This window comes from Orcinus orca, chromosome 2 (genome assembly GCF_937001465.1).
Source record: "Orcinus orca chromosome 2, mOrcOrc1.1, whole genome shotgun sequence".
Classification (NCBI taxonomy): domain Eukaryota; kingdom Metazoa; phylum Chordata; class Mammalia; order Artiodactyla; family Delphinidae; genus Orcinus; species Orcinus orca.
The window spans coordinates 15,743,165-15,764,543 of record NC_064560.1 but is presented as its reverse complement, the minus strand read 5'-3'; the positions used below and the strand labels follow the sequence as shown (position 1 = coordinate 15,764,543).

At 34.8% G+C, this 21,379-nt stretch overlaps 1 protein-coding gene across 1 annotated transcript in view; it reads left to right on the top strand.

Annotated features, from left to right (window-relative positions):
• Positions 1–21,379, top strand: part of MALRD1 (MAM and LDL receptor class A domain containing 1) — a 589,021-nt gene that overhangs the window by 201,939 nt on the left and 365,703 nt on the right. Inside the window, exons 19-20 of the mRNA XM_049705518.1 lie at positions 766–942; positions 3,445–3,607. Coding sequence (XP_049561475.1) covers positions 766–942; positions 3,445–3,607 — 340 coding nt within the window. The remainder of the gene's footprint in view (positions 1–765; positions 943–3,444; positions 3,608–21,379) is intronic.

The window sequence follows — 21,379 nt, the reverse complement described above, 5'->3', positions numbered from 1 at the left end:
TGCCTCCATCATGTTAAAATCTCTATCCTAAACTTATCCCATGGAACTGTAATGAAAGAATTTCCTGACTGCCTTATCCACTAGTCTGTAAACTCTTTTATGGCAGTGACAGCATGTTTGGCTTTAAATCCACTACATCTACCATGTATATGACACAGAGATGTTATTAATAAGTGCTTATTGGATAGCTTACTGTCTAAATTAATCAACTTCTATAAATTTCTTCTAAACTCTGTAATATCAGAAATTATAGCTTATTTAAATATTTCTGGGTGAATACTTTTGGTTTGGGTCTATCTTGCAACCTTGAATCCCAACTGTGTGGGGATATCTGAAACAAAGAGGAGATGTTAAGTTCGTTGTAGCAGTGGAAGAACAAAGTTTATTCACCTAGTGAACTAGAAGGTTTAACCTGACCTTGACTCTGGTTCCTAACGCCAGCACCTGGGATTCACTTTTTCCTGCTGATCTTCCAAGCCCTGTTCTTGAGCCTCTCATTTGTTCAGTGAGCTCTGAAGAGCTTTTCAATAATTTCCATCTGCACCTTCACTTATTTTTATAATCAAAGATATCTAAAGTTATTTGCCATTACTAAAGCCATGAACCCCAACTTATATGCTTACATAAAGAAGTTCAGCAGATTAGCAAATACTATCAAATATTCTTTATAATGTTGAGTGTGAAGCATACTTAATAAAGTTTATTGTGTGAAATCTTTAAAGAAATGGAAAAATCTACAAAATGATACTTGTCTATTATTTCAAGGTAATTTGCCAGTGAACCTTCCAACTCCACCAGAAGCTTCAGTTCCAGTAAACTTACCTCCACACAACTGTACCGACAATGAATTTGTTTGCTGGTCTGATGGTCAATGTGTTGAAAATATCCAGAAATGTGATTTTAGATATGACTGCCCTGACAAATCAGATGAATCATCCTGCGGTACGTGAATTCCCAAATTTTGCATTAAATATAGCCATAAAACTGATAAGAAAATACTAGTGTTATCTCAAGTAGCGTGGCATAATGTCCTAGTTAGAAAATTTCAACCTGGCTTAAAGCAGTTTCTTAACATAAAGACTATTTGTATAGAAAATGATAGAAGAATCAGCATACATTCTTGTATCATGTCCAACAAGAGGTGTCTTTAAATTAATATTTAAATTCAAAATACTTGTTTTCATGGACTTAGCTTGATTCCAGAGCTATCATTTATCATTTTTATTCATCCCCCTTTTTGTCTCTGCTTGTCACAATCACTAAATAGAAATGTTTAGGGAAGAAGCATAATACCCTCAAATTAGATGAATCTGCTCAAATTTTACCATTGTCAAAATGCACACATAAAATGAATACTATGTCAAATGTGCAGAGTTAATAAGAAAACCAATCCTAATACGTGTGGACACTTCAACGGCTAGGTACTGTTGAAAGATGGTTTTCATTTATTGACACTTGCCAATCTATGGCTTCTCCTGAATGGATCAAGGCAAATTATTTAATTTAGAAGTGGACTTCTCAGTCAAAGATACAAACTGAGAGGAGAAAAATTAATCTGTGTCTGAATGGGCAAAACATAGGATCAGAAGGAATAAACACTTGTGATTTTTTTCCCCTTCCTTGCTCTTTATTAAGTTGTATGTGAATTTACCATAATATTGATCAAGTGTCTTGATAATACTGACGGTTTAGAACATACAGATAATATAGCGTATAGTGAAATTCTAATTTATCTTATGTCAGCCTCGTCAAGGAATTCTAAAACTTGAAAAATACAAATACACAATAAACTAATCCAGGCCAAAAAACCTCATAAAATCAAAGCTAATTCACTCTGTGAATAAGATGGGACAGTAATTAACTCGAGTTGGTCAGAAAGATGTACTGTGCATCACAGATGTAAGATGATATAATGGACGATGCTGTGGTATTCAGACTCCCTCACGGGAAGACACTAAAATCCTCTTCTGATCACACATAAGTCGACTTTGTAAAAGTTTTCACAAAATCTAATTAATTACACCTAGTGAGCATCTTTAGTAAATACTGACTTTCTTCTTAGTTCAACTTTGAAATTTTAGTAATGCCATTTATGATTGGATGGGAAGTTTTGATAAGTTCTGTAAATGTCCTGAATGAATGTCTACTATTAAATTATTAAAATCATGGGGATATTTATTTATTTTGATTAAACATGAATTATTACCATTTAGTTCTGAACAAATTGTGTCTTGCCTTCGCCATGTCTTTGTAAAATGAACTATTGTGATAAGTCGGCTTGTCATCTACAGTCATATTTTGTAATTTTTTCATTGTGATAAGAATACAATATAAGATCTACCCTCTTAATAAATTTTTAAGTGTACAATACAGTATTGTTGACTGTAGGTACAATGTTGTACAGCAGATCTTAGCTTGCCTGAAACTCTATGTCCTCTAATTTTTAAAATATCTACAATTTTTAAAATCTTGTTTAATAATATGAACAGGAGTCTATTGAATTCTAAATCTCTTCACAAAATAAGTATAATTATATGATCAATATTAACATCAGAGATTAAATAACACACCTGAATGTCGTGATTAAAATCACTTTTTTTGATGGAGTTTTCCTTCTCAAATTTTATGTTAAATTGTGAATTTTATGTTAAATCGTGAATCCAGGTAGCACAATCCATAGTAGTGGTAGCCTATGCTGTCACCGTTTATGCCATTTAAAACCTGGAGTACACACCAGGCTTTCCATTGTATACACAAGACCTCATTGAGTTGAATCTTTTCTTTTATTCAAGAAGTAGAGGATTTAAGACAGACAGACACATGAACACATCAGAGAGAGGAGGAGAGAGAGAAGGAGAGAAAAAGAAACATTTGTTTTCACACACAACTTATATATTTAAAAAATCACTGGACTTTTAATTTTGTTTGATAGTAGAATACAGTCATTACAAGAATATTGAAAACTTTCAAGGAAAGAGGTTCAATCTAAAAGCTGTTGTAAATCTTATAGCTTTGAATTTAAGTAATTTGGAATTTGGGATTTAGCTTTGCGATAATACTGTGAAAAAAGAACAGACTTATCAGAACTTGGAGGTCATATAAGCAATGTAAGTGTTGTGTCAGAACAGAGTGGCATTTCTTAAATTGCTGCTTTCAGAGCGAATTAAAATGTCACTTCTTTATGAAAGCAGAATCTTCAGTATGTGCATTTATTTCCATATTTCAGTTAATATAGATATTTGAATATAATACACCTAGATTTCTTTAAAACTTTTCTAGTGATTATGTAAACAATTTGCCTAATTCTTTCAGTTATGCTTAAAAGTTAGATTATAATTTAAAGAAACCCCAAGAGTAAGAAAGTGCTGATGCAGATGGAAATCGCCATTTATTAATACATTTATTGTGATTAGCTCATCTTATCTCTGTCCCATCCTATTCAAGCTATGGAAGTTTGCAGCTTTGAAAAAGGAAGCCTGTGTAAATGGTACCAGCCAATCTCAGAAAAATTAATTCAAGATTCAAACACATTCAGGTGGGGACTTGGTAATGGAACCAGTATTCATCATGGGGAGGAAAATCACAGGCCGTCAGTGGATCATACAACGTAAGTGAACACGCATTTGGAACATGTCTGTTAGGGACTATTTGTTAAGCAGTTCCCAAATTCCTGCCACACCACCTTACCCTAAGTTAATGCTCTTGTAAAGATGAAGGTTTAAGTGAGAGCATAAGTGAGCTAAGTGTACTCTTTCTTACAAAATTAAAAAAAAAAATTTAAAAAATAGTAAATGCTCTTATAAAAGTCATAGAAACCAGAGAAAAGCATGAGTAAATAAAGAAAAATTATTTGTAATATCACCACTCATCGAAAAGCACTGTTAATATGTTGTTTTAGAATTATCTATTCATTCCTTCCCCTCCAAATTTCTTTTCTCCTTTTCTTCCTTTTTCAGCTGCTCCTCCAACACCTTGCCCCTTTCCCTCTTCTTCCAGTCTTTGCTCTTTATCATCATTTATTTTGGTCTTTTCTTTCGAGGTTTAATAACTCATACCTTCCCCCCGTTTTGTTGTCCACAAATATATTGTGCTCACTTCCTACAAGATCCCATTCTTCCTCTTTCCTTTTATTGATTTCAAGGAAATGTTACTGAAGACAACAAAGGAATCCCCATTTATATTACAGAGAATCTTTTCCAAACCTTTATGCCTTCACACTTCTCCTCAGTTAAAGCTTCATGACCCCCAGTTCCTAGGTTGCTGCTTCAAAGAAAACTAAAGGTATATCCACTGTCCAGTCCATCATTGCCCTGGCCAATTTGACCTTGTACTCAAGGGGACCACGGTATCTTAAATGTACAATGATTTTTCTTTCCCTGGGCTGACTTTTTCACCCTGGTTTTCTGAGCTCCCTTTTGTTCTATTAAAATGGTTCCAGTTTTACCATCATTTTATTTAAACGTCTGCAGCCAGGATGCCCAAAGTAATAGAGTAGTAGATATTCATACTGCTTTGTTTTGATCACATTTGACAGTTGGCAAGTAATTTTTGAAATTTCAGGATACAAAATTTCCTTGGGCTGCTTCTGACGTAAAAAAGCACAGGGTAATTTCAGAAAGTTTCTGTGGCTCGTGCAAATAAGCCATACTTCATTAATAAACTGTATTTCTGTAAGGAAAAAGGCAGACTAGAATCTCACTTCTAGGAGGTAAAAGTATAGACAGAAACATGGCAGCATATAAGCAAAGGAATATAATCGGCTTTTAACTTGTCTCTGACCCTCACCCTCTGCCTCCAATAGACTGCAAATTCCTTGAGGAATTTCAAGGACTGTGATTCCCACTTATTGCATTATTTCTAAGGCTCATTATGTATTAAGTCCCAGTAATTATTTGTTGAGTGAGTTAGTTGATGATTAGGATCAATATATTTTTGCTTTAGAATTAAAGGCTACAAGGCACAAAATTAAATATATTTTAAATAGGAATACTTAATAATCAGATAATGATGAATGGATGTGCTCTACATGACAAAATCCTGGAGAAGGGGGCAGTTCCTAAACTTCTATCTTCTCTAGTTTTCCTCTCCCCTTCTCTCTAGGTCCTTTCTTCAGCCAAGGAAGGTCTGACATTTTTTACTTTGTGAAACAGTTCTTATATATCATTTATTCTACTCTATGGCTTATAGTAGAACTCCAAGCTCAGTTTGTCCAAATTATGGGTTGCTTTTTTTTTATATATTTAAAGGGGAGATTTTCCATTTAGAAAATGCTTTTCTCTCTCAGGTATCTGGCTCTAGAGATTTAAAGCCAGGTTTTTAGACTACTGTGTCTGAAACAGTTTTCAAGACCAGTTTTGAAAATCAAAAAGCTCAACACCAGTTCTTTCTTTCTCTTTACTTTCTATGATTCCACTTCACCCTAAGTAAAGATTGCTTCTGGCTTGGGTTGGTAAGGAATATTCATAAGCAAGTGCAAAAGAAAAAAAAATCACATTACTGTATTTCAAGATATTCTCTCACTTCATACACCTAATGAAGCAGTAAAACATCTAGAAGAGTCATGGTGGGGTAGGAATATGCAGGGAAGTTTTCATTGTGCAGATGAGTCTTCAGTAAGGTCTCAGCTTTTACCATTTCATTTCCATGATGAAAAACAAGTAAAGTCATAGTCTAAGCCACAATCTCTTGTTTTGTGTTCACACTTTAATGGACTATTCTTTGTACCTGAGGATCTAAAGTGCACTCTGGGTCTAAATTAAGGGTTGCATCTTTATTTTTTACTTGTTTGTTTGTGGGAGAGTAACACCATTCCATACAGCTGGTGCATTCAGCATTTGTATATGAATTAGAAATAGTCATCTCTTCTTCTAGGGCTTCTTCTGTGTGGCCATGGTCTTAACACGGGGCATGGTGAGTGGATTCTCCCTTCATCCCGCTCAGCAGGGACCAACTAAGGGCACCTGGCATGATTTTTTTCCCTAGAACTGGAATCTAAATATTTATTTAGAAATAAATATTGTTCTTAACTACAACCAGAGAAAAAATAAAGTAAAATCCCTTCAATGTAAATATCATCAGTTGCAATTTGCATGTTCTTTTGAGATTGGAGTTGGATGAAATTTGTTTCCTCTAACTTATGCAGTGAGAGGGAATATTTAATAGAAAATTTCTTTTCTTGGTATTTTGGGAAAAGCACCCTAATCTAGTTAAACAACAACAACAACAACACACGCACACACACCACAGAAGAAAAATGAGTATATATCCATTCATGCTCCAGGAACTACTAGGAAACTTGGCAAAAAACATTAATCTTACTAAGCTGAGAATTGTTTAAAAAAATTATTTGCTTATCATTGAATCAAGGTATTTGGATTACCTAGCATCTGAGCTTTGTAGCTAATTCAAATTTAAATATGTTTAGAACATTGAAGATTTGGAAGTGTTGTGTAATGATTCCTCACGGTTTGTAATTTCATAAGATCTCAGAATCCTGTACTCTGACCTCCATAATCAGTTCAATAAGCCAAGGCAGTTTTGTTTTGTTTTGTTTGCGGTACGCGGGCCTCTCACTGTTGTGGCCTCTCCCGTCGCGGGGCACGGGCTCAGGACGCGCAGGCTCAGCGGCCATTGCTCACGGGCCCAGCCGCTCCGCGGCATGTGGGATCCTCCCGGACCGGACCGAGGCACGAACCTGTGTCCCCTGCATTGGCAGGCGAACTCTCAACCACTGCGCCACCAGGGAAGCCACAAGGCAGTTTTACATTAGTACGCAAATTGGTAAATTAGCTTGTAGCTAAATACCATAAATTTTATGATCATTTTTTACTCATAGGAAAACCTTTTTTTCACCCAACTTCCTTTTCACAGCTGGAAGCCAAGGAGCAACATTTTGAGCCCTTGGCCCTCAAATCCATTTTATTTGACTGCAGTAAATGCCCATCTATTGGTTAAATAAGGTTTAATGTTAAGATCTTTTAGGAGTCTTAAATCATTCCCTCAAGCAAGATTAAGCTCTTCCTATTTATTGTTCATATGGAAGCACACCTAGTAGAGTACGTATGCATATTCTGGGTCTGTAGTTTCTAACTGTGCTCACAGAAGCTTCAGGGAAGTTTCTTAAAGTGTGGATCAAGTACCTCCGAAAATGTTTGTGGTTTATTAATATTTAAATATGTAATACATTTAAAAGCAGATTCTGACACTTGAACCAGAATCTTGGGAATAGAGCTGGGGCTCTGTATTTGTAGTGTAACTCCTAGGTGGTTCTAGAACCTCATTCTTAGGGGCCCTCCATAACAGAAAGTGGGGAGGGTATTGCTAAAAGACAGAGGGTGGCTTTCTTATCAACTAATTCCAATTTTGATCAGAGCAGACTCATTTTCCTCTAAATCCAGTGACTAATTAAAAAAAAGTAGTACAAAATATTTCAGGAAAAAACAATAAAAAATATTCTAAGATGATTTTTCTTAAAAATAAAATTTGTGTGTTATAAAGTAACATATAATTGAGAAATCATTTGGGAGAAAACTCTACCCTGTGTTAATCTAAAAGGCATGTGGGCTTCTCTGGTGGCGCAGTGGTTGAGAACCCGCCTACCAGTGTAGGGGACACGGATTCAAGCCCTGGTCTGGGAAGATCCCACATGCGGCGGAGCAACTAGGCCCGTGTGCCACAACTACTGAGCCTGCACTCTAGAGCCTGCGAGCCACAACTACTGAGCCCGTGTGCCACAACTACTGAAGCCCACGTGCCTAGAGCCCGTGCTCCGCAACAAGAGAAGCCACCGCAACGAGAAGCCCGTGCACCGCAACGAAGAGTAGCCCCTGCTCGCCACAACTAGGGAAAGCCTGCGCGCAGCAATGAAGACCCAACGCAGCCAAAAATAAATAAATAAATATATTAAAAATAAATAAATAAAAGATATGTAACTCAAGACACCCTCTATGCTGCCTCTTTCACTGTAAAACACCCAGCCATTTCTCTCAAATCTTTTTGCCTATGTGTTCTCTTCTCTACCTCTAAAAAATGATCTCAGTCTTTCTTTTGGATCAAAACCAAGCATACCAATTTTATTATCATCTGGAAAAAAACAGATATTTTTAAATATTTTGCATTTTTAGGTTTGCTTACAGATTGTTGAGAAACTATTTGAATACGAGCCATCTCATTCAAAATGCGGACTAGATGGAACACAATTTTGTGCTGCTTGTTTATGAAGTAGAAGTACTTTTTCTTAGATTTTTCTTTCCATTTCACAACACTGATCATGGTCTTTCAGGTGGAAATGAGTTATAGTCCCCACTGCTGCAGATACACCTACATTCCTATCTATATTATGCATTTGTACAGGCTTGACATCATTATAAACTAAAAGCCACATAAATAATGCAAGTTGTTTCTGTGACATAACTGTGCATATCATAATGTATCTAAGTGCTAGATATAAATGTGGATAAAGCTTCAGTAAAACTGAAAATATTTGAATGTTTTCTGCTCTGCAACAGTAACAATTTTCAAAGCTTTAGTCTCAGACATTAAATGCCAGAATTACTGCTTTCTCGGAGCCTTCTCTGGTAAGCCAATTTTTAATAGGCCAATTTAGATGCCTTAACACTCTCCCAATATAATTTCGAAAAGATCCAGTTTTATAAATCCAGAGTAATGGTTAAATACCAGGCTTTAGAAACAGTTTTGCTAAAATAAAAATAAAAATACAAACAGGCAAAATAAAAATTAACCGTAGTAATTTTCTCTTAAGTGTTTTAGTACTGGTGGGAAATAGCATTTCCGGCAGTGTTTTCACAGGACTGAATATAAAGCATAATTGCACCTCTAAAACACAGGAAAAATTGCTTTTATTTTAGACTGACCTTGAGTTAAGCACCTATTCTTTATTTTTGCATACATATCAGTAATTTGTTTTAAATCACTTTAATTTTATTTCAGTGTATTTTAGCTTGATAATAATTTAAAAAATTAACTACAGTAACTTGAAAACATGGAATTTAAGAGAAATCTATGCTGAAAATACTTGTAAACCGTACCTAAAATAATATATATACAGAGGTTAGGTAATATATATTTGCTGTACATGGTAAGGTTTTAAGACTATATTCATAATACAGTGTATGATTTATGTTATGTTACCAAAGATCACTGTTTAATAATAAAATAACTTTTATATCATGGTTACAATTGCATTCCGAAATTAAAAATTCATTTTCATTATATAATTTTTTTTTTTTTTTTTTTTTTTTTTTTGCGGTACGCGGGCCTCTCACTGTTGTGGCCTCTCCCGTTGCGGAGCACAGGCTCAGGCTCAGCAGCCATGGCTCACGGGCCCAGCCGCTCCGCGTCATATGGTATCTTCCCAGACCGGGGCACGAACCCGTGTCCGCTGCATCTGCAGGCGGACTCTCAACCACTGCGCCACCAGGGAAGCCCTCATTATATAATTTTTGAATGTGCCTTCCCTTTAACCACGTTAAGATTAAGTAAATTTATTTGCATCCCAACTCCTGCACAAAATTGTTATAGTTATACAAAATGTGGAGGAAAAAATATGTTTTCTCAACTAAGTAAAGATAAATTAGATTTAATTCTTATATTAAGACAAGGACTTGAAAATATAAACATACTATATCACATATGAACCATTTATGTATATATATATGATATATATATGTGATATATGTGATATATATATATCACATATGAACCAACATCAATATGATCTAATGACATTTGTATATGCAGATACACCAAATACTCAAAGATCCTTATGGTCTGGAGGAGAAGTAGCCTTGACTAGGCACACAATTAATTCTTACATTAGTCATGCATTTCCTGAGCATCTGGTCTGTGAGAATAGTAAGCTTAATCAGACATGAAACCAGCATACGCATGAATAGATGTGTAATGCCCAGCAGAAAGAGAGGCCCACGGTGGACACTCAGGTCTGTGGGTCTATCTTGGTTGTGTCTTTGTATTGAATAATACCTGAAAAGACTCTCCAACTGAATTTTAGTGGCTAATATAAATGAACTAAAATAATACTATGGATAAAGACCATTTACTTATTATTCTAAGAATTTGACATTTTTATTGTTACAAAAATACTTTTTTCCACAAATGAAGAAATGTATTTTTACTGTAGGAAAATATTTAAATATAGATAAGAAAGGGAAGTAATGTTAACAACTATAATCTTGCCACTATGATAAAAGCACTATGCATATATACATATATATTTAGCAAAAAATAGGTTCTATCAATCACATTTTTTAATATGCTTTTAATTTCATTTACAATCTATAAGCAATTATTTACCAATACTTTTTTTTAATGGGGCAGTAGTTTTCCATTAATAGGATGTACCATAATTCACTAATTTAATTCCTCACTATTTGATTTCTGAGTTCCTTTTGATTATACACAGATTTAATCAATCTGCACTGAACACTATGCAGCTTTACACACATTGTAGATTATATCCTGAGAGTACAGAGTAGAATTTTTATATTTGTTGTTATTTATACGTTAAAACATTTGATTTATATTTTGTGCTACTTTGCAAAATGTACCATTTTTGAAAGCAGTGCATGATGGTGTCTGTTTTTCTGTATGCTTGCCAAACACTTGAATGTTTAATTTTTTTTTTGTATTTTCCAATTTAATAGGTTAAAGTAGCAGCTAATTGTATTTTTTCATTTCTTTAATACAAAGAGAGGGTAACCTCTTTTTTTTCTTTGTACCTCGTCCAAGTTTATTTCTGTGTGTGTGTTTCCTGTTTGTGCTCTTTCCTTGGTTTTCAGTTTGCAGTGCTTGCTTTTTTCTTACTGATTTATAAGATCTTTTAAAGCAATGAGGTGATTTTTTATCTGTTACGAATGTTGTAGAGATTTTCCCCAATTTTTTATTGGCCTTTTGTTACTGTTTATCATATTTTTGACATCTTACAATTCTTAGGATGTACATAGTTATTTCTCCCAACTGTGTGAAGGGGTTTTGTTGACATGAACTAGAGAGAAACAGTATTTCTATAAAGTAAAGACCTTATATGTCTTTCCTGGACCACAAGCTCAGGAGGGCAGAGGTAATGCCATTTTGCTTATCATTGATGATGAGTGATTGCCTCTTTAGGGTACCAGAGAAGAATTTTCTGCTATGTTGTAACACATTCCACCCACAATACACTATGAATTACTATCAAGCATAAGGGGAGGAGGATGATTCTCTAAAAGGGAATAGAAAAATTCACAAAAATAAAGGAAAAAATGCAAACAAGTTATCACTCTAGAGAAAGTAACAGTAACTTGCTTCTGATGTCGGCATCATATCTTTGATGGCAGTGGAAAGCAGTGTGAAAAAGTATTATGTGCAGAATATGTCTAGAAAATAACATTATAAATCCCCAAAGCAATGTCATTATATTAAGGTTTAAGGGCACTGAGTATTGATATCAAAATTAAGTCAAATGAGAACCTTGACCAGAAGTTGATGGTGGTAGTGGAGAGCATATTTTGCTGTGATCAAGATGCCAGGAAGGAAATAGTATCATTTAAACTTCAGAATATTTGTTAAGAAAACTGTATTTGCAAGTAGAGGATACAAGTGGTTGAGATGTAATGAGAGAAAGTTTTTCTGTTTAGAGTTGTAATTTATTTCAGTAATATTCTTCATGGCTATTGTTACTTTCCAAATATTTAACATTAATTCCATCAATTGAGTTTTCTGCATGTATACATCTGGGTTTATTTTCCTTTTTCCACTAGGTTGTAAGTCTCATTAGAATCCAGTCATCTTAGTATTTTCCCTTTTCCTAAATACAAGCAATCAGTAAAGTGCTTTTGTGCTTGCTTTGACAGCACATATACTAAAAAAAAAAAGTAGAGTGCTTTGAAGATGCTTCTTTTGAGTTTATAAAATGCCTTCCTATTTAGCTAAATTCATCTCTCACTGTAATCTGTATTTGAACTTCTTAGGTAATTTTATTCTAAAGGAAACATTTCTTCACCTGAACCAGCTTGATTTAGTTCTACTTTCAATTTGACATTTTGAACTTCATTGTAAACATTATTAACTTAGTTTAACGTTTTCAGTCACAGAGGATTACCATAAAAGTGGGTTTTTAAATTTCTGTCTATTTAAAAGAAATTTACTGAATTGAATTTAAACTTTAAGTTTTGAGATAATAAAATAAATGGAACAAGAGTTACCAAAGTCTACATAAGGCTTTAGAATTAAAAAATTTATTTTTTTATTGTCTCTATTATCTCCTACATTTGTTGTGTGTTCATTCAATAGACACAGAGATACAAGTAAGGGAAGACAGTGCATTTTCTTTATGGTGTGAAGGTTTTTGCTTAAATGTGATGCCTGTGTGTGCATATTGAAAAAGATATTTATTTGCAAGGTGATATGACTTTAAGGTAGCCACTCAAATATCTCTGACATTAGGAACATAAATTGTTCCTGAGAGTTTATATGATACTTAAATTCAACCGTAAACTATAAGCAAAGGTAGTTTTTATTTAGTAATCCTATCTGGCACAGCCTTTCTCCAAAGAATTATTTACATTGAGGTTACAAAGTCTATCTTTTAGAAATCACAGACATAATGAAATTCAAAACATAGTTCCTTAATCTCATGGTTTGAGTAAAACTCAGTAAATTTGCTGTTTGGAACTAATTTTCTTCAAGTTCATCGTAACATTACTATCCAAGAAGTGTAGTTTTGCCTGAGTTATCAGGTGGAGCAGATCAACTAAAAATAGTTTATTAAAAATAGTTTACAAAAAATGTTTGTTTTATTTCTGTTCTGTACTAATGGCCAAATAACCAAAGGACGAAAGGTTGAGATATGACAAGAATATATAATAACTATTATCTTTTCATGCCCAAATAAATGAATATATCTCTTCGCAGATTGACTCCACGGTGCTTATTTTAAAAGTATCTACAAAAAATACCTTACATATATTTATTAAAAAACTTGCATAGTTTTATACATAATAGGTACTAATGCCAATATGCTCACCAATTCATCGATAATGTATTGGCTAATGGAAGGATGTTATATGAGTTCAATTATATCTTCTTTAAATCATTTTTTCTCCAGAAACTTCAGGTGATTTATTTATGATTAATAAACTTTAAATAGAAATAAAAATTATATCTAATTTATACTTAAAATCTACCTTTGATTTGCCTATTTCAAAGAATAATACCTAAACAGTTAAGTGGAGGCTGTTAATGAAAAGGGAAAAATGCCAAGTTTATAAATGTATAAATTCTGATATTTAATAGGCCTGTGTTCCCCAGCATGTCCTCTTTGACTACACAAAACTAACGGGGAGGTCTGACAAATGAGCAGTGGTAGCTTTCATATAGTGAAGCATCTTAGAAGTGAAAGCAGTACTAATTGAGTGTTTATTATGTGATAGGCATTAGGTGGATGCCTTTCATACATAATCCACATTAAGTCCTCCCAGTGAACTTTGCAGGCTTGTATAATTATCCCTGTTTACACGTCAGCAAACCAAGGTTTAAAGATGTTAAACAGCTTGCCTTTGTGCACACTATTTAGTAAGCTTGGGAACTGGAACCTTTGAATCCAAATCACAGATGCTCAAATCTGTGCTCTTAAACACTATCCCACATCTTGGGAATATCTCCTTCTTAAAAACCAAACATTTTTAAGATTTCTGACTTGATTATTTTTTAAACGTCTTTATTGGAACATAATTGCTTTACAATGTTGTGTTAGTTTCTGCTGTATAACAAAGTGAATATATGTATACCTATATCCCCATATCCCCTCCCTCTTGCATCTCCCTCCCACCCTCCCTATCCCACCCCTCTAGGTGGTTCTGACCTGATTTGATTGCAGTTTTATGCCACAGGAGATGGAGAAACAGAAAACTGGTACTCCATAAATAATTCTGAAGAAAAAGGAAGGGAAGATAGGTGAAGTGTTAGTGACAGTAACCTGGAGAGAAAACAATAATAAGAAATGTCCAGTGCCCAAATCCATTCTTGCCTTCTTTTGTTCTTAATGTACAAAACACAAATTTTGTTGGTGTGAGGCAATCTTACTCTACTTTGCTGGGGATTGTTTTAGTCCAGAGGTTCTCAAGCACGCATCAGAATCACCTGGAGAGCTTATTAAAACACAGGAATCTTGGGCTCACTCCAGAATTTCTGATTAAGTAGGTCTGAGGTCGACCCTAATATTACATTTTTAAGTTCCCAGGTGATGCTGGTGCTGCTGGTCTGGCAGCCACACTTTGAAGACCCATTTGTTTAGTCAAGCTCCAGTTCTCAAGATTGGCAGCACATTGGACTTAACCTGGAGACACTGTTAAATATACCAATAACCCAAAACATAACCTCCGGGGATTATTTTTTTTTTGCCCTGGTACTCATACATGAATGGCTCCAAAAATGCGTTTCTAACTTTGCTTATTTTTTTTACCTTTATCAACTTTCTGTCATGAGAAAGGTAGACCATCAAGAGTGTGTGTATGTTCCCTGTGACTGTAAGAAATCACTGATGCCAAAGTTTAATACAATCACATTGACTTCGCATTTTCTTGAGGCTCTGAATTACTTTACTATTTATACTTCCCTGTTCATATTGACTCACAGAAAGAATGAAAATTTTAATCTAGTATTAGTGATTCTATAAAACTTACAGAATGCATTTTGTGATCCAGTTTTACATGTGGCTCCATTTAGTGTCTGAATCCTTATTTTCTTTTGTTCTTACCTCATATGTATATACGAGGTAAGAACAAAATATATATATTTGTGTATATGTATCTTTTAGTTTATGATGTTATACCATATCACGTATTTTTGTAAATAGCAGTACATTTTGAGAACAAGGTGAGAGTTAACAATAATAATAAAAATTAAGTTAAGGAGGTGTAAGTAATATTAATGATCTCACTAAAATGCACTAGTTCTGTGAACTTTGTTTTTTGTTTTTCTTTTGCGGTACGCGGGCCTCTCACTGTTGTGGACTCTCCCGTTGCGGAGCACAGGCTCCGGACGTGCAGGCTCAGGAGCCATGGCTCACGGGCCTAGCCTCTCCACGGCATGTGGGATCTTCCCGGACCGGGGCACGAACCCGTGTCTCCTGCATCGGCAGGCGGACTCTCAACCACTGCGCCACCAGGGAAGCCCTGAACTTTGTTTTAACTGGAATAATTTATTATTGACATAACTATTTTCATTTTTATAAAGTAATTCCATTTTCCTCATTATTACTATTCAGCATAAAATAATTAGAGTTCTTAAAATTCTATAATCATAAGATTAAAAGAACAAGTATATATACATGATGTTTTCTTTAGACAACTAAAAATATTTAGATATTTCATTTGTGGCCTAACAGTACAAATAATACATTCTGGGATAATGTTTGGGTCAGATTCCAGATTTTAAAAACTGTATCATCATTGTTTTTTTTCAGATTTGTCTCTATATATCTAGTCAAATTTTTATGACTGTAATGACATCATACACAGCTTCATAAATGTGTAAACTATATTCATAACATCATTTATATTCCCTAAGAGGTGTTACTTCTGAAGACACATTATAATGCAATTTAAGAGATATTTTTGCATACCAGTTATGAGAAATACTTTATGCAAGTAATAGAAGGAGATGTAAGGATTTTAAAATCTAGGAGATAAGAGAAATTTTAAAAATTAAATATCATTTAAAACAGAATACAAGGATCATAAAGAAGGTACAGTGTTATTTGGGTGCAGAGGAAGGAGGGTTGATAGTACACAAAGAAAAAAAAAGTGTTACGAGAAGTAATTTTTGAGCTGGCTTTAAAGAGCTGCACAGAAATTCACCAGGAAAAGATAAAGTAGCAGTTATACCCATCATGGAGCCGTAATAAATGTTAGTTTTCTCTTTGTCATTAACTTTTGTCAATTTGATTAATATGTGTCTCGAAGTGTTCCTCCTTCGGTTTATCCTGCCTGGGACTCTCTGCGCTTCCTGGATTTGAGTGAGTGTTTCCTTTCCCATGTTAGGGAAGTTTTCAGTTTATTGTCTCTTCAAATATTTTCTCAGACCCTTTTTCTCTCTCTCATCCTTCTGGGACCTCTATAATGTGAATGTCAGTGAGTTTAATGTTGTTCCAGAGGTTTCTTAGACTGTTCTCATTTTTTTTTTTTTTACATCTTTATTGGAGAATAATTGCTTTACAATGGTGTGTTAATTTCTGCTTTATAATAAAGTGAATCAGTTAGACATATACATATATCCCCATATCTCTTCTCTCTTGAGTCTCCCTCCCTCCCACCCTTCCTATTCCACCCCTCTAGGTGGTCACAAAGCACCGAGCTGATCTCCCTGTGCTATGCGGCTGCTTCCCACTAGCTATCTATTTTACGTTCGGTAGTGTATATATGTCCATGCCACTCTCTCACTTTGTCACAGCTTACCCTTCCCCCACCCCATATCCTCAAGTCCATCCTCTAGCAGGTCTGTGTCTTTATTCCCGTCTTACCCCTAGGTTCTTCATGACATTTTTTTTTCTTAGATTCCATATATATATGTGAGCATACGGTATTTGTCTTTCTCTTTCTGACTTACTTCACTCTGTATGACAGACTCTAGGTCCATCCACCTCACTACAAATAACTCAATTTTGTTTCCTTTTATGGCTGAGTAATATTCCATTGTATATATGTGCCACATTTTCTTTATCCACTCATCCGATGATGGACACTTAGGTTGCTTCCATCTCCTGGCTATTGTAAATAGAGCTGCAGTGAACATTTTGGGACATGACTCTTTTTGAATTATGGTTTTCTCAGGGTATATGCCCAGTAGTAGGATTGCTGGGTCATATGGTAGTTCTATTTGTAGTTTTTTAAGGAAGCTCCATACTGTTCTCCATAGTGGCTGTACTAATTCACATTCCCACCAGCAGTGCAAAAGTGTTCCCTTTTCTCCACACCCTCTCCAGCATTTATTGTTTCTAGATTTTTTGATGGCCATTCTGACTGGTGTGAGATGATATCTCATTGTAGTTTTGATTTGCGTTTCTCTAATGATTAATGAGGTTGAGCATTCTTTCATGTGTTTGTTGGCAATCTGTATATCTTCTTTGGAGAAATGTCTATTTAGGTCTTCTGCCCATTTTTGGATTGGGTTGTTTGTTTTTCTGTTATTGAGCTGCATGAGCTACAGTAATCAAGACAGTATGGTACTGGCACAGAAACAGAAATATAGATCAATGGAACAGGATAGAAAGCCCAGAGGTAAACCCATGCACATATGGTCACCTTATCTTTGATAAAGGAGGCAGGAATGTACAGTGGAGAAAAGACAGCCTCTTCAATAAGTGGTGCTGAGAAAACGGGACAGGTACATGTAAAAGTATGAGATTAGAACACTCCCTAACACCATACCCAAAAATAAGCTCAAAATGGATTAAAGACCTAAATGTAAGGCCAGAAACTATCAAATTCTTAGAGCAAAACATAGGCAGAACACTCTATGACATAAATCACAGCAATATCCTTTTTGACCCACCTCCTAGAGAAATGGAAATAAAAACAAAAGTAAACAAATGGGACCTAATGAAACTTCAGAGCTTTTGCACAGCAAAGGAAACCATAAACAAGACCAAAAGACAACCCTCAGAATGGCAGAAAATATTTGCAGATGAAGCAACTGACAAAGGATTAATCTCCAAAATTTATAAGCAGCTCATGTCCTCATTTCTTTACATTTTCCTTTATTCTGTTCTGCAGCAGTGATTTCCACCATCTGTCTTCCAGCTCACTTATTCTTTCTTCTGACTCATTTATTGTGCTATTGATTCCTTCTAGTGTATTTTTCATTTCAGTTACTGTATTGTTCATCTCTGTTATTTAAAGCTTTTATCTCTTTATTAAACATTTTTTGTATCCTCTCGGTCTGAGCCTCCATTCATTTTTCGAGATCTTGGATCATCTTTACTATCATTACTCTGAATTCTTTTTCAGGTAGCCTACCCACCTCCTCTTCACTTTGTGTCTCCCTGCCACAACCATGATGAGGCAGAGAGGGAAGGGGATGGGTTTGTGGGAATAAATACCCTGAATGCTCTTTCCTTCCACCCTACAGTCTTCTGCCGGTGTCTTACACCAGCCAATTCTAATTGGAAGTTAGAAGCTAATGGAACCTGGGTGATTCATTGTATAGCAGTCTTCAGAGTTGGGGCTATTCTGCAATAGTAGAGTGATAAAACAGACAGTTAATGAAGGGAAAGGTGTGCTTGGATTTGCTCTTCTAAAATTATTGGTAACAGTGACTGACTGGAGTAGCATGTCACTTTGTGCTTGATAGCTTTTCCATTGTTGAAATACTCTAAGTGATGAGTAAGGAGTGAAATTAGGAAGGACAAAAAAGAGGAATGGCTATATAATTTGATGTAATACATGTATCACATGAATGCAGTACAGTTGGATTAATTGGAAATGTAAGGCAAAAAACAAAGAGCTGCTAACGAGCACTGTTAGTTTTTAACTTGGAAGCCAGGGTTGGCAGAAGTCCAACCCAAGGTTGGACTTCCTGTGGGAACAGAAAAAGATACCTGATTTTGTTTTTGAGTTCTTTAGCAAATATCCAAGTCGATGTTCTTCATCGCCTCAGCTTGGTATTGTAATTTTTTTGTTGTTTCCAACTTTATTGAGATAAAACTGACATATAACATTGTGTAAGCTTAGGTTGTACAATGTAATGATTCTACATATGTATACATATTGCAAAATGATTACCAGAGTAAGGTTAGTTAATACATCCATCATTAAGATGTTTTCTTGTCTGACTCAGGCTCCTTATTTTGGTCTCATCATCAACAGCCCACTCTTCCGTTCATCCAGCAAATCTATTTATTCTCTAAATGTGACTCTCTGTCATGCCATGGTACTTTCATTCGACTATCTCCTAACCATCCTTTCAATCTTAGTTGAAAGTCAGTTTTTCTGGGAAACTTTCACTGATCCCTCTCTCCAGTCAAATCCAAATAGTTCTTCTTTGGGCATTAGCTGTAGTACAGCACGTGTCCCAGAATACCACCAATGTTAATTTACTTGTCTAACTCCTTCATGATACTGTAAGTATCTCAAGGAAAAGGGTGCTGACAATTTGACTGTTTTATAACACCTACCGTAGTGCTGGTCTCATACCAAGTGACTGTGAGAAAAGAGGAGTGATGAAAAGATAAGACAACACAGTTGAAACATTTAATATTTGGACCAATGTAGGAGTCCTTAAAAGATAAAGTGAAGCTGAAAGCAAAGCCAGAGGAGATTGGTGGCAATAATAAAATTTTGAGGATAAAATTAGTTCTCTTTTCTAAGCTGCTATAGATAGAATTATAGTGCTTTTATGGATTATTTCCTGATCTGTTATGTTTTTAACTCATACGCATGGATATATTACTTTTATTAACTTTGGATGTATTTTACATGAGATGTATGCAGTTTCTTGTAAAAGAGAAGAAAGACACAGAAAAATATCTTGACCTAGAATTTCTTTGGGGAAATCACTAAGTTTAAAATAAAATTTTCTCATATTCTCTTTAAAGTGGGATCTAAATTTCCTGCCAGGGATTAGTTTTCAGTCTCTTTTAAGTTAAATACAAAGTTTTCTAACCAAACACAGTTATACTGTTGGTTAGGATGTCATGAACTCAAAATAGTATTCTGGGAAAGCTTTTAGTGAGTTAATTAGAAAACGTAGGTTTTAAAAATTAAATGATTTTTATTTTATTTACTATTAAATTATTTTTTAATTTAAATATTAAATTCAGTAATTCAGTTTTTATCAACAAAATTTCTGAAACATAAATATGGACACCCAGTAGTTCTAATCAATAGAATTGGTGTATTTCAAAGTCCGGTGTAAAATGAAAGGACATGAGAGGCTTTTTATAGAGTGGAAGAATCTGCTCCAGAATTATCCTGGACTAGACCCATTCACTATTCATGTGCCATTCAAAAAAGATTTCCCTCTTAACAGCACTTAACTGTCATAGCTTGTACCATTTCTGTTTCATTACTAGCATTGCCTTAGTATAGATTCCAGTTGTGACATTCTGTATTCACGTTATTAGAAAAACAGAATCAGCCACAAAACACTGTGGTAGTGTTTGTTTACATTTTCAAATGCTTCTAACATGATCTCCATCTTTTATATATTCAGAATTTAGATTGCCCTTTCCATCACAGACCAGTGATACTATAAATAACTGATAACAGCAGTTGCTGATGAGCAATGCTGTAGAATAATGTACAGGTCAAAGAATGATAATTCATGACCATCCTTAACAAAGTATACAGGTGTTAAAATACTGATGTTGAACTCTGGTGGCAGCTCACAGAGAAGAAATGGCACAACATGAATCCCCTTTGATAACTGTGATTGTAAGGAGGTTAAGAACCAGAACCAAATCATCTCTCTCTACAAATGCACAAATCTGAGGGTCAGCTTTCTGTGTGTAACACAGGACAGCAGGTAGTGTCAGACATCATAGCTGTTTCTTACTCATGCTTTATTACTAATTTAATCTGTAGTACAGTGTGGCGTTTTAGAAAACAATGGTGCAAAGGGAGAAGTGTTTAATCTCAAGGCATCATAGCTTTAATCATCTTGAAAAGTATTCAAATACAGAAATCATTTAAATTTTGAGCATAGGACAGCTCACTTTTTTTCAGACCCTGGTAATGTTGAAGGAGTCAGAATATGACTGGAAAACCTGACTCATTTGCATACTTGTGATTTTCATTTACATCTGACAAGCCTATTACCTGTTAACGTAGACTGCTTGTACATAGATTTTATCCCCTTGACGTTAGCAGGCTTATACTGATTTTAGATTATGGAATAAGCCAAACTGCTTTTCAAAGGAAGATTTTCCAAGCAGTTGTTATCTCTCCATTACAGATATTACTTTTTTGAGACAGAGTGCTATACATCTGCTTACTCTCATTTCTCCTTTGACTTTCAATTCCTATATTCCTACAACTAAACTAACTAGCCAACAGATAGGAAAGGAAGCTGGAATATAGCTGGGCTTCTCAATCTTTTTCATGACATGGAACCTATAGAAAATGATAATACTGGTAATATCCACTGGGTAAATGAGAGATTTGAGGGCATACTTATATATATGATACTTAAGATAAAAAGTCTTTATGTTTTCTTTATATAATTATGGTAAGAGAAATAAAGCAAAGTATTGGAAGATATTAAACATTGGATTTGAATAGAGCTAATGCTTTTTCTCTCCTGAAAGGTGATAAGATCTTTAATTTGCTTCCTATTAAAATAAATCTTTAAAAAATTTTTTATTATG